The sequence below is a fragment of the Sciurus carolinensis genome, chromosome 5, assembly GCF_902686445.1.
Source record: "Sciurus carolinensis chromosome 5, mSciCar1.2, whole genome shotgun sequence".
NCBI classification, from domain to species: domain Eukaryota; kingdom Metazoa; phylum Chordata; class Mammalia; order Rodentia; family Sciuridae; genus Sciurus; species Sciurus carolinensis.
The window spans coordinates 134,413,361-134,428,149 of NC_062217.1; the positions used below are offsets into that span (position 1 = coordinate 134,413,361).

The 14,789-nt window shown below is 46.0% G+C and overlaps 1 protein-coding gene across 1 annotated transcript; it reads left to right on the forward strand.

Moving 5' to 3' along the window:
• Window positions 1-6,393: 6,393 nt before the first annotated feature.
• On the forward strand, window positions 6,394-13,870 carry Gpr15lg (G protein-coupled receptor 15 ligand). Its single transcript, XM_047552126.1, has 3 exons — window positions 6,394-6,478; window positions 8,181-8,255; window positions 13,572-13,870. Exons 1-3 carry the CDS (start codon window positions 6,409-6,411, stop codon window positions 13,655-13,657), a joined length of 231 nt encoding a protein of 76 aa, XP_047408082.1. The 5' UTR covers window positions 6,394-6,408; the 3' UTR covers window positions 13,658-13,870.
• Window positions 13,871-14,789: the final 919 nt, after the last annotated feature.

Sequence of the window (14,789 nt, forward strand, 5' to 3'; positions counted from 1 at the left end):
GATTCTGGCCAAATTCTGTATGTGCTTGAAAATACCCTCCTGGACTCTGCTTATAGGTAAGCTGGAATCAAGCGGTGCCACCCTCAGAAGTCAATTGCCTCATTTAAGTAGAACAGTCATTTCAAAAGAAGATGGAGAAATACTTTTCACTGCAGTAAATTGTCAGGGGAAACTCTATCTTTGGTTAGAAAATGGGAGAGTTGTGTATCTTTCAGTATAGTTTAGCTACCCTTAAGTATATTTTGTAAAAGGGAAAGTACATATGGAGAGAAAGTCAAAAATCACTGAAACATTATCATAAACATCTCAGATTTGTTGGGCATAGTGGTGTGCGCCTGTAATCCCACCAGTTCAGGAGGCTGAGGCAGGAGGAGCACGAGTTCAAAGCCAGCCTCGGCAAAAGCAAGGTGCTAAGCAATTCAGTGAGACTCTGTCTCTAAATAAAATACAAAATAGGGCTGAGGATGTGACTCAGTGGTTGAGTATCCCTGAGTTCGATCCCATGTACCCACTCCCCACCCCTAAAAAATCTCAGATTTGAGGAACTTCTAGAGGAAAGACCTGAGAAAGCAAAATGTTGCTCCACCTGTGATGCTGTACTCGGAGCCTTCAAGGTCCTAGCCTAGCTCCTCCAACCGAGTAGAAGTTTGCCCAGGACTGCACAATTCAAACTGCACTGCACACATCTTCCACGCCTGCCTGCTGCCCCCACACCTACTGTGGGTGAGAATAGGAAGCAAGGCGACACCTCTCTTCTGGGAACCCTTCTGCCAAATACTAAGACACTAGAACAGTCGCTGACAAAAAAGGTCCTTTCCAAACCTTGCTATTCACCCCCCAGTGCTTGGCATCCAAGCTGCAATCTGCACACCCTCCCTTCCTTTGGGCTATTGCACTTGCCGCTCCTGTCCTCTCACCTTTCTCCATCAACACCCACATTTGGAATGCTATCAATCACCTAGACCTGATTTTTCAGTGTGTGTGTGTGTGCGCGCGTGCGCGCACGCAAGAAAGTCATTCCCCATCAAAGAAGCATCAGATATCCTTGAGTGCAAGTAGGAGGTTGAGTGTTTTCTGGAGACAGGTTGTCACTGTAAAAGGAAATGAGATCCAGCAATTCCATTTCTGGGTATATATTGTAAAAACTTGAAATCAGTGTGTCAAAGAGGTCTCTGCACATCTGTTTTCACTGCAGCATTATTCACAAGTCCATCAGTGAATCGATAAAGAAAAATCACACATACAATGGAATATTACTTTGCCTTGAAAAAATTCTATCCTTGCAACAAAATGGATGACCCTAGAAGACAGGGTAAATGAAATAAACCAGTCACCAAAAGACAAAAGTCATATGTTCTCATATGTGGAATCTAAAATAATCAAACTCAGAAACAGGGAGGATAATGGTGTTTATCAGGAACTGGGAAGAGGATAAATGAAGGCATATTGGTTAGGTTGCAGTTAAGAAAAAATGATAAGGCAATGCTGGATTTGTTAATTAGTTTGATTCAATCATTCCATTACCAAATAAATGATTGTATGATTACATACAATCATAATTTGTTGTAAAATAAAACCTATATGATTAGCATACTGTAAGAGAATTCTGCAGAAAATGGAAATCTTAAGTCAATGGTGACTAGGAAAACCGAAAAAGAAATCAAAATGTTTTTAAATCTTGAAATGGTTTTGAATCTTGGATAGGCATTAAATAAAATTTCACTAGCACTTCAGCATGCTGAAGTCTTTTATCCTTAACTTACAATGCTCAATTATAATAAACAATTTGGGGTTGACAAAAAGGAAGGAAAAAGATCAGCACCCACCTTTCTAGAAATTGACCATATACTGTTAAAAAATAAATAAATTTCCCTCCAGTCAACATTTTAGTATTATATTCTTATCAGCTAAAACATAGTAGCACTCTGGTTAGAGCCTAGGTCACGTGGCTATGAAGGAAGCCTGTTCTTCGAACAAGAGTAGGGGAGGCAGGGAGACGAAAATGGTATATAAGCCTGCTGAGTACCCCACACCAGGCCAAAACCATGGGGTGGTGTAAGGGAATGGGAACAAAAGCCCAAAAGCTCCAGAAAGAGAGAAAAGGTGAAAGCTGAAGGGCTATTTCTATCACGGAATCAGAGACTATGGCTTCACAAGTGCTCCAACACCAACATGGAGTGGCCATGGAAAAATAGAAAAAACAATGCCTTCTAGTCTCCCCACAAACCTTTGTGATATGGTGGAGATCATGATATTCCACCTGCAGGTGGTCACCAAGGTCAGGCAGAGTAACCTCACAGCAAAGGCTGTAGGTGGACAGGCTAACCCAGGGGAAGGGAGCTGTGAATAACAGTGGGAAGATTCAAAGCACCGGTGAGAGCCAAGGGGTCAGCAAGGGCAGGGTTAAGGGACCAGACGCCTTAGCCACACGGCCTTGACCACACAGCAGAATGCCCAGAGGCAGGCAAGACCCAGGAGGTTGGAAGTTAGGAGGAAGTTCACATTAACTGTAAAAAGTAGAGAACCGTCTCTTCTTTCAGGGGTGTGGAGCACAATATGGGGTGGAGTGACGCCTAACCATCAGTGCTGTGGGTTATTTCCTGGAACTCAAGGGAGAACCACAGCTTTGGAGTACACAGACCTGGTGGCACTTGAGAAATTCCCAAGACCTTTTTTGCAAAATGAAAGGAAACTTCACTTTCCCTTAAGACAAAAGATAAGTACTTGCCTTCTTACAACAGGAAATTCAATGAGGGGGTGAGCAAAAGATAGTGTCCAGGACCTGGTCCCACCCTCCCTTATGAGCTGATCTGCAGTTTGCCAGGCAAATAAAGGAAGGAGAGCAAATTCTGATCCATTACAGGATCCATAAAACACTTGGACAAAGAGTGTTCTACCAGAGCATGCAGCTGTGGGACACGAGGCAAAAACTGCTCCAACCATAAAAGGTGGGAACACTTCAAGCAGCATCCTCACTGGTCTTAGAAATGGCAAATTTGACTTGAAATGGTTTTTTTCCTTGTAAAATCTCTAGTGTCTTAAGTGCTTGTCTGGAGACTTCTTCCTCAGAAAGGCTGCCGGATTTTCAAAATCATCTTTGGAAATCATTGAAAGCGTCAAATTTGAGTATTTTTTTGGTACCCAAACTGCATGTGCCTAAAACTAGCAGGTGTTCCTGTTAAAATGCTCCTCATTTTCACCTCTCTCAGCTCCACATGAGATTCTGAATATTCTAAAAAGCCAGAGGTGTTTTTTCCTTTTTTAAAGTAAGAAGTTGACAGCTATCTTTGAAATGTTAATAGCAGGTGAAAATCTGTGAACATCGATTGTCCCTGAGGAATGGGGTTGAGCATGGAATTTACACTTTTTACTCTGTGTTATTTAAATTAACGTGGGCCTGGATAGCTTCAGTAATTTTTTTTGTGAGCATTTAGAAAGCAGAATTCTGACATTTCTTCTTCCCATTAAACATATGGTCCCAGAGAAACCTGCAAATCTGTGAATGGTATGCGTGAGTGTATAAGGACCAGAGTCCCTGAAGGTAATTGAGTCCTCCTTCATCCTTAGTGGACCGTGCCTTTAGGGTTCTGTTCTGGAGAGAAAAAAAAGCTGTGATGTGAACCCAAAGCCCATTTCTCATTCCATAGCTATGTGGCTGCTGAATCCTAGGGAAATTAGCCACAGCCCAGGTTAGTTGAGATACAGACAAATCTCTTCACTCACCTAAGAGTCCACTCCTAACTTCTGTATCCTCTAAGCAATTAACATTCATGTTCAGGAGTTGGCCTTAAATTCTTGACTGCCCCCTCTGCCAGCTAGTCCATTCTCTTCCCCTCGATGATGGTTTGCCAAGAGCAACAAGGAAATATTTAGTATCTATTACAACAGGTAACAACATGAATCACAGCCCAAGGTATGCTGCTGCTCAGAGAACTCGGTGGCAGCACACCCAAACAACCCTAAAAATATATAAAATTAATAAAATAGGGGTACTCTCCTTGATGTGGACCATGGATGGTAATCCTAATCTTAGGAAACACCTTTAGGAAACTGGCAGAATTTGTCGAACTGTAGTATGCAATCTAATAAGAACAGTGTGCTACCTGGCACCTGCAGCCTCAAGAGAAGTCTTTTGTTTCACACTCCTTCCAACAGTGGCTGCCCCAAGTATCTCCTGGACACCAGCACTGGTTCTGTCCCTGGTAAACTCCCAAGGTCCCCCTGCTGGAACCCCCTGCCATGGCCACTGCACATTTAGCACAGTCATAAGAATTCAGATATCAGCCCACAAAAGGAATCAGGCTGCGCCTGCAGTGGGTAACTAACATAGCATGAGATCTAGTCCTTAACCTAGCTGCCCCAACCAGTTCCTTTATGTGGATTAACTTTAGAGCTTTGCATACATATAAAAACAGACAGGATGACTGCCAAAATCACCCCTAGCCATTGACTTGTTCCTTGAGCTGTTGAGCATGTGGATTAGATTACTTCTCTAATCTGCAGCAAATGAGGATGGCCAGAGAATAGGAGGGCCATAGATTAGGCTCCAGCAGCAGAGAGTAATCTGACTTGGCTGCCAGGAACCAGGGAGATCCTGGAGAGTTGAACAGATGCTGCCATCTTTCCATATGCCCTTCTAGGATGGGAACCACCATCATTTCCTTAGTTAGAAGGACATGATTCTTAAGACAAAGAACAGATGGCTATCCCATCACAAGCACAAATGCAAATTCTGTGTGTGCACTCATGCCAGCTATGTGTGTATCTTCACTTGCTGGTTTCCAGAAAGGAGCTCCTACAGGCTGGCCCATCTTCTTTACCCCAGCCACACAAAATTCACATTGCTTCTTCAGCCAGGAACAACCCCCACCCAGTGCTCAACAGAAAACCCCCTCCAACACGCTTTCCACACTTTCGGTTTACTCTCATTCCTCAGGGATCCTGCTCTCTAGTCACCAGGCCCTCTGTCATCACAGTATGTGCATCTGGGGGAAACAGCATGCTGAGAGGTAACAGTCACAGCTTATGTGACCACTATTGAGCCAGGCATCAGGGAGGCTTGATGAGGAGGAGACTCAAGCTGGATCAGGAATGACAGGCAGGAGCTGCTTCAGGAGTAGGGGCTAGAGTGCAGCCCAGGCAGAGGCTCAGCAAGGTGCATGAGAAACGCCCATCCACCCTATGTAAGAGGCCCAGGTGCACAAAATCTCACGTACCCACTTAATGCCAGGGTCTTGCATGTGCTCAGGCAACCTGCACCATTATTAAAGGGACACCCAGAGACCATTCCTGATGCAAAAGGAACCCAAAGTGTTCTTGCCCTCAGTCTCTCCCCAGATGAAGGACCCCCCCCATGCCTCCCTTTTTCATACTTTAGCCAATCCAATACCTCACCTCTGCCAACCCAGGAAGCCCACCATGACCTGAGTTATCATGCTAACCCACCCTCACCCCACATCCCACTCAATCTAGCCCATCTCTACAAAACTTCCTCCTCCCCAACTCCCCACTGGCCTTTGTCATGGACAGCACTTAGGATCCAGTGCAGTAGTCACCTGTCTGCATGGCTGCCTCCACCGAAAGAAGTCACCTGAGGTCAGGCACAGTGTCTCTGTATTCCTGAGGCCCAAAATATGACCCAGCCAGAGGTACATGTCCAATGAATGAGTGACCACTAAGCTTCTAGACTGGAAACCTACGGCAGACTTCCCCAGACCAATCCTGGTAGGATGCTTCCCTCCTCCATGCCTTTCAGGCTAGCCCTATACCTGAAGTGCCCTTTCATTTTATCAACCTATGAAACACCAATCAAAGGCCAACTGCATAATTTAACAATAGTGCAACTGCTCCTGCAGCCTGTAAGAGAGGCAACCTTGTGTCCATTTTACAGATGGACACATATTCACAGACATTCAATGACAAGTTCAAGGTCGTACTCCTGATAAATGACAAAGCAAGGATTCAAACCCAAGTGGTTTGGCCATCCCTGAGGTGTTGTGAAAGGTTTTATGGTACTTATCCAAACTTCATCAAGGAATGACCAGGAAGACATGCATTTGATGGATTATTCCTGATACTAAAAGTTAATGTTCAACCCTAGGAAGTGGCTCTCCCTTTATAGCAAGAGTTTCCTGCTCTGACCACTAAAACCAGATCAGGGAGCTCAGGGGCTAGGCATTTATAGCTCTCTATGTTATAGGTCACTAAATGCTCTTGACTTCTCAAAAACTTGATATTTTTCCTCTTGGGAGGAGCTGACTGTACTCTTCAAGACTTCCAGGGTTGCTGGTGCCCAGCCCATTGGGCAACGCCTCTCCCTGTCACTCTCTATAAATGCTTGTAGTGGCCCTGAGGGAGGCCTTTGCAGCACAGCTCCCGCCGAAGACTTGAGATTCCAGTCACCTCACCATGAGGCTCCTAATACTTTCCAGCCTGTTCTGTATCCTGCTTCTCAGTTTCTCCATCTCCTCCTCAGAAGGTAGGCCTTCCCACCAGGGGTGCTAGTACCTGTACAGGAATTCTAGTCTCTAGGAAGTTTCCAAACAGGAACTGTTGGAGATCAGGCTTGGGCAGGCAGTCCTGCTCAAAACAGGCTCTTGCTCCCGAACCCATGCAGTGCCTCTGTCCACAGTTAGCACCCAACAGGTGGCCTTTCAGGACCCACAGTCTCCATTAATAGCCCAGCTCCCCCAAAGAGACAGCCGAGGTGAAGCATCCTGCTTACATGCAAACACAAGACTTCTCAGCTAGATTGCTTCGCTTGAGTCCCACCTGTCTAGAAAATCTGAAGCCACTTTGTTGGACCTGTGGCATGGCTGGGACAGAGTAAATTAGTGCTGAATGAATAATGAATAATTAATTAGTTGACTATCTGAATTTGAACATCCCGAACCTCATGCACAGGCAGATGGGATGAGGGTGCGTATGAAATGGGAATAGACATGCTGCACATTTATACATGTTCAGAAGTGGGGGACATGGTCTTTCCACCCTTGTGGATGGGAATATTTAGCTCTCCTGCCTTTCTTTACTCAGATAACTGAGTGTTTGGGACTTTTTCTCTTGCCAAATGCTCTAGAAACTGTCTACTTTTTTTGTTTCTTTGGGTTTTTTGTGTGTTTGTTTTTTGTCTCAATGGTTATGGTTATTTCAACATTTACTAGAGCCAGGAATGTGGACATATATAAAAGGGATAAAAACACCCATGAATTCATGATTCAAGAATAACCATGTTCAATATTCTGTTTATTTCTTTTCATTCTTATGTTCATCATTTTTTAAAAATTTAATTGCTAATATCTCTATATGGTCAACATTTTGTCTTTTGTATTATAAAAACCTCACTATTTATTAAGACTTTTAAAAATCTGTATGTGATGTTGCTTCAGTGGGAAAAAGCTTAAAATTTTAAAACACAAAATAAAACCAAGAAATGTATGAAAGAATAGACAAGGAAAACCGGCTGAACCACAGTGGAGAAACAACAGAAAACACAGCAGATGGCGTTTGTTATAAATGATGTTCTTTAAGCCTTCAACTTAAAATTAAAATTTTGGAAAACGTTTTTCTAACATAAGCAGAAACATATTTTTAGACATCTTAGAGGTCACCAATGTTACTCTAATGGTAACTCAATCAGTATGAATATCTTTCACCATAAAGTTTCCTATTATTCCATTTAGGACTATCTCTGGCACATCCCAGAAATGATGTTATTTTACTAACATTCTTGTATATAACTTGCCATCAAGTGAGTGGGATATCATAAATTTACGTGCTCAGACATTTAGATGGTTCAAAACTTTGCACTGAAGTAAGTATATGTAAAAAACATGCGCATATAAAATATTTCCTATACTTAGGATTCTTAGGCTAGATTGCAAGGGGAAATTATGTGGAAGGGTATAGACATTTCTGAGCCACAGTGCTGAATGATTCTTCCGACAGGAACTTGAGAAGGACATATTCTGGGGGCATAGTCATCTCCCAACATTGACTTTGTTACTTCTGAAACTAAAATACAATGAGGTCCACCTTCCCTCTCATAGCCTGGCTCATCCTGGGTTTCCTAAACCTAGCCTTGGGAGTAGAAGCTCATCTAAGTACTCCCTGCACAGAACCATCCCAGGGTACCCCCAAGCACACTAAAGGAGGGCCTATTTTATCGTGTTCGCCCTCAGGGAAAAGGCATCCTGCCAAGTCCTGGAAATACAGGCACTGCTGCCACAGAGTTCCCAGCCTGACAACCCAGAAAGGTAAGTGCTCGTACCTGCTTCATCTGGGGTAAGGGAATAACTCTGGTGGGTCATGGAACAGGCCAGACACATTGATCAGCCCCCACCTGAGCCTGGCATGAGGCCCTGGTACACAGGGGGCCACAAACAAGTATGATCTTTGCTTCCTAGAGCTTAGAGGGAACAAATTAACCATTTCAGACTGAACACATTCTGTCAAGGAAAAGCAAAATGCAATTGGGAAATGGTGTGGGGGAGCATCTGTCCCTTGGACGGGAGGTATTAGAGGAAGTGACATTTATGAGACCTCACAAAAGGCCAGGAGCCTAATGAGACCATGGAGGTAGGTGGTATGGGAAGAGGAAGCAGCAGTGGTGAAGGCCTGGGGCAGGCAAAAAGAAGGCATGGAAGAGAAAAAGGAGCTGGGGGGTCAGAGACGCCTATGGAATCCACAAACCAAGACTGCCTGACTGCCAAGGAGGGTAGACCTGAAGAACAGGCCAGCAGTGCGAGCCACCAGCAGGTGGATGGGGCATGCAGGTGCTAGGAGCTCCAGCCCGGAGGAGCACAAGACATTCCCCAAAGATGCAGACTGGCAACATCCAAACTCCAGTCCCAGGCACCCGGCTGGAGACACCAAGCGGGGTTCCACACTCAGGGTAAGGCCTGGAAGGGCAAGACTGGTCTCTCCCAGGCCTGGGTCAAGGGGCAGGGTGATGAGGGAAATAGCCCAGGTCCAGGAAGGCTGAAGGCACCCAGCTCATGGCGGACAGCTCTAGGCCAGGGACGGACTGGTACATTAGTGTTGCTGGCATTGGGTATGAGGTTAGGACCTCTGTGGTCTTTGGCAGGAGGATTGTAGACAACCAGGCAGGAAGAACCCATGGGAAGACTGCAAAATCTGGAACTAGACAGACCTGCTCCCATCCTAGCGCCCATGCTTTGACTCTCTGCAACCTCAATACCCTCTCCAGAGAGTCCAAGGAGGCCCCAACCCTGCTTGCTTCTCTGAAGGTGTAGACCCAAAAGCCCATGATCAACACCAGAGCCTCATTCCCATCTAAGCAACCAAGAGTCCACCCACCCTAAAGGAAGTTCAGACATGGATAAGGGTGGGGAGGGAGCGAGACAGGACAACTCTAACCTCAGGCCACTTCTCCTGAGACACTGACAGCCCCTCCTTTCCGGTTGGCATCACACCCAGCTGGGGCTGGGTAAAAATAACCAGTTCTCACACGCACTCCTCGCAAACTGCAAACGGAGTGTGAGGCATCCACCCAGGCAGTGAGCACAGGCTGACTGTAACTCTGCTCCTCCAGACCTGGTGGGGAGGAGCACTTCTGTGAGTTGCAAACCTAGGCCCCCCACTGGGGGCAATCTGCCTGCACCAGCCCACTCCTTGCACCCCTCTCCAGCACGGGACACTCAGAAGCTGGAGAACAGACAGTTGAGGGGTGGGGGGGTGTGCCTACCCACATACACTTACACACTACACATACAGAGGCACACAGCCACACAAAAACAAACAGACATACATACTACACCACACATAGACACACATATATGCACACCGTACACACAGATACATGTACCACATCCTACACACCTAGATACACACACACACACACACACACACACACACACACACATATGTACAAGCACACAGGGTTCACAGGAAACATGGCCAGGTTCATCCCTTGTGCACAGTACAAAGGTAGTCTTTATGTGAGTGTCATAACACTTTGGAAGAACAACCTAAGGCTGTGACTTCTATATTGAGACTGCATTTTTTTATGTGTGTATATATATATATATATAATGTATAAATATATATTATATATATTTAATTTCCATTGTAGAAATGTATAAATGACTGTGAACAAAAAGAGTGCAAAAACATATTACTAGGTCCTTACCACGTGATCTCACTTAAATCCTTGCTACCACCCTAGGGAGATCTTGTCACCATGGTATAGATTGGGAAACTGTAGCTCAAGAGGAAACTGGGGCAGAACCAAACGCCAGGTTCTGTGCCCCTCTTTCCACTACAATTACCTGCCTCCTCTGGGAAGGGAAAGTTCCCTGTAGCTTGGGTTTGAAGACATGGCATGACAAACCGGACGGCAGACTTCTTAAAAGGAAAGTGCCATCCGGACTGGGATCTCAGCTCCCCACCCGCTAGCTCTGCGCCCTAGGGCAGCTCGCCAGCCTTGCTCAGCCTCAGTCTTCTCCTCCCTGAAGAAGTGTACTAAGTGAGTCTGCACGGGCTGCGGTGAGGAGTCAGTGGGGCCCTGTTTGAACAGCACTTGGCACCAAGCCTGCCTCAGAGCACCCTATAAACACGCCCGGCTGTTGCCATGGAATTAGGCTGGACCCTGCCTGCTTCCACTGGAGCAGGAGAGCAGTGATTCCAATGCCAAACACCGAAGCCCACACGTTCTTGTCCAGGCTTGGTGGTTCCACCCATCGTCTTCCGGGACCTACACTGGAATTGAGAGAAAAGGAGGGAGAAAATGAATCAGGGTGTTGGGTAACTGAGAGCAGGATTTCAGGGCGTGCCAGGCTCCTGGAATCTGGCCTCATGGACATATGAGAGCGCCCATGCCTCCATCTGCAGGAAAGAAATTAACCCAGGGCTGCCAGGACCAGCTGTGACCCACACCTGGAGGGCAGGGGCTCCTCATTCTAAAGCCCTCCCTGGGCTCTGCTTTACCTGTAAGTGCTATGCGAAACTCAAAGGGATGACAAGATGTGGAAGGCCAGGACTCTGGGTCAAGACAACAACCGTCTCCAAAAATTAATGTGAACAATGGTTCATTTGCTGAATTGAGCACATTCACCAATTTCCTGATAAGAAGTCTTTCTTAAAGTATTTAAAAAGTTAGAGCCATCTGTATGGCAGCATTGTCATACTTTTTTTTTTTAAGGAACATTCAATATACTAACTCCGTGGCCTTTGAGGGGCCTCAGGCACTGACCCTGAGATGAAAAGCTGCTCTGGTTAAAACTAGGGTCAGCAGATGGCTGTTTAGGACCTGGGGGCAGGGGAGGGGGCTGTGGCAAGGTCCCTGGAACTTGAGAGACTGCCCAGGTCCTAGAAGTTCCATGCCACCCTCCCTGCTTCAAAGTTCAACAAAATGACTCAACCCACAGTGGAAGATTCCCCTCCCAACATGCAGTGGTCTCTGTCTTCAGGAAGGACCTCATTCAGCAGGGACGAAGATTGCCCATTGAGAACCACAAGTGTGGTGGCTTCAGGGTTTTCAGCAACAATACCAGGGTAGACATGAGGGCCCAGAACTAGAGACCCTGGAAAGGAGGAGGTGGACAGAGCCCACAGTCCAAGGGACCCTCCAGAGGGACCATAGCTCTGTGGTCTTTTCTCCCTGTAATGATGTCCATTAATTGTAGCTGCCTTAAAAATATTCCCAACTTGAGTGACCCAAAGCAGTAAGTTTTTATTATTTTCCATGAAACTGCAGGTCAGTGAAGCATGTCTTCTGGTCTTGGCTGGGCTTATTCATTCTTCTCAGGTTTGGAGATCAGCTCTGCTGATCTTGGTTGGAAGCTCTCACATGCTTGTGGGGTGGGTATCTGTCAGTCTAGGATGGTCTCCTTGCAACAGCTGGGTTTGCCTCCACATGGTCTTTCTTGGTCTTTCTTGGTCCAAACTAGCCCACACTATTTTCCACTGCAGTGGAAAAGGCTACAGGGTTCCCCTTATGAGAATGAGAACACTGAGGCTTCCTCAGGTGGAGGCTCAGAACTCACCCAACTTCTGTCCACCCCTTGCTACTGGCCAAAACGAGTCACAAGCCCAGCCCAGATCTTAAGAGCAGGGAAATAGATCCCATACCTTGATGGGAGAAGTTACAAGGGAAAGGTGGAGAATGACCACCTATTCCCAATCAATCACCATAATGTTTATTGTAGGAGTCACTAAAGACACTTGGGATCTACAGATAGGGACAGGGTGCAGAGAGGGAGCAGTGGTCAGGACATCATGGGCCATCAGAAATGCTGGTGGAAATACTCATGACATGGTGTCAGTGGAAAAGAGTAAGTTATGTATTTCCAAGATCATTACTACGGAAAGATGAAAGCACTTCCAAGTAGGAAGAAAAAATGGAAAGAAAGTCACACCAATGTTAGCACTTGTTTATGATTAATACATGAGGTCGTGGATGAATTATGGTGATTAAATTTATTCTCGATGTAGCAAGTGCTTATATAGCAATTCCTAGCTGCAGTATTTACATCTGCTAACACATCTAATCCTCACAATAATCTTAAAAGTCGGATGCTATTACTATCCTCATTTTTACAGATGAGGGACCAAAGCACAGAGAAGTTACATAACTTACTGAAAGTCACACAGCTAGTAAGTAAATGGTACAGGTAGGCTTTAAGTTCAAATAATTTAGCTCCAGATTCTATTATTAACTTTCATACTACAGTACATGTAGTAGTAATCTGGAAACAAGAGAGAAAGAAGAATCTCATTACCTTAACTTAAGAACTTTTCTCATTCGTGTTTCCTTTGTTTATATACAAAAAAAGTTTGCCTGGTTTTATTTTTATTGTACCTCATTTTTAAATATTTGATATTAACCATAATTAAGCATTTCTCTTCATGTTGCTACACATTTTTCATAACCCTGGGGTTTCACCACCATGAAATGTTTCCATCATCATGAGATATCATTGCTAATTACCCATCTCTCTATTATAGAATATTCACACTATTAGCAGCATGTTTTTTCTGCTATTAAAAACAATATGAAGAATAGTTTAATGAAGAACTATTTCCTTTCTGTGGATCATCCTCCCGTAAATGGGACTGGCTTGCCAAATGACACACATGTAGCTTTGGAACACGAATGTAAGCCAGGCACTTACTGACTGGGAGGAGACAGCCTGGGGGGTCTGAGGGCTGAGCCTCCACGTGGCGGGCCCTCCTGCCCCAGCCCTCACGAGCAGGCCTCCGGACCCAAGTCAACTCAAGTGTGCTCTGCCTGGGAGAAGCCTCCTTCTCTCCATCTCCTACCAGTAAATCAGATTTCCATTGACTCCCCAACATGACTGAAGTCATCTGGGCTAGTCATGTTTGCCACGAGGGGCCCCTTCTGGGCCTCCAGGGAGGAGGGTAAGGTCTGATTCTTGTTTTGATTTTTTTTTAAAAAAAAGCTTTGTGTTTGAAAATGAGTCTTGATTATGTTTCTCTCTCTCTCTCCCTCTCTCCCTCTCTCCCTCTCTCCCCCCCGCACTCCCCTCTTTGCTCCCCACCCTCTGCCCTCCTGTCCTCATCCCTCTTGTCTACCCATTGCTCCTCCCCAGGAAACTCATCGAGGCCCTGCAGAATGTGCAAGCTCAAGCCTCCCTCACAGGCTTGGGTGGTGCCTGGGGCTCTCCCGCAGGTATAGTTCTTCCAGAGCCAGGCTCCATACAGCTGAGATCCTCGTTCCCAGCACCAGAAGCTTTGGTTTTCCCCTTTCATCGAGTGAGCTGTGATGTTGGCGGGTGCCATCTCAGGCATCGAAGTCCCTGGGAAGGTTCTGGAACTCCAGTCCTGGTCCCAATCCTGCCACAGTCTTCAGAGCTATTGTGAACCAGGCTCAGCCGGCATGACTTTAACCAAAGGAGGCCCCTCCAGTGCAGATAGTTGAGGATTTCACCATGACCTCTGGTGCCTACAGTTCCAGAAGCTTCTAAGCCTGCTAGAGTTCAGCACAGCAAAACTGAAGGGTGGTCAACTGGGCCTGCAGAGTCTCGGTCATCCTCAAATATACCCCTATTCCTGGCATTTAGCCACCAGCATCCAGTGGCCCCTGAAAGTACCCCTCCCTAACTTTCTGACATGAGCCTTCTGGAAAGAATGCCCAAACAGATAACAAATAAACAAACAGGTAAAATTCATGAAGTATTTTTTTTTTAAGAAGCTGTGATAGGGCCCAAGTCACAGCATTCTGCTAAAATGAAACTGTCCTACAGAGCATTCCAGCCACCCCTCCATCATAACACACCCTAACCATTATGTGAGCAAGAGGGTCGGTAACTAGGCATCTGCATTCAATACCCCGATGTGCAAAGCCCAGCCCTGCCCAGGATTTTTCATGTGACTTGAGCATTACAGTTTCCTTTTGTGTAAAATGGAGATTACAGGACCTTCTCAGAGGGCACGCACACAGGTATAAAGTCTCTGCCTTCCCTGTCACAGTGATGGCAGAGCCCAGAGCCAAGGCTCACAGGAGACAGATGGCTCAGATCTAAGAGGCTTATTCTCAGTAAAGTCCCTTCTAATCAGATTCTCCCAGCAAGGTGAGAAGCCCCATCCCTGCATCACCCACAGGCATGGAGGACACCACCAGCCCACCTGGTGTGAGGGTAACAGGGACAGGTGCCCGGTGCAGGGTCCAGGAATCGAGGTCCTCGGGCACATCACAAGTCCTTTTCTTGTCATGACCAGGATTTTCCCATCCCTTTTATAAATGCTCCTGGGCTCACTCACCTTCAGTACCCCACTGCTGGGGTTGGCAATGACCGGGCTGGGTTCTC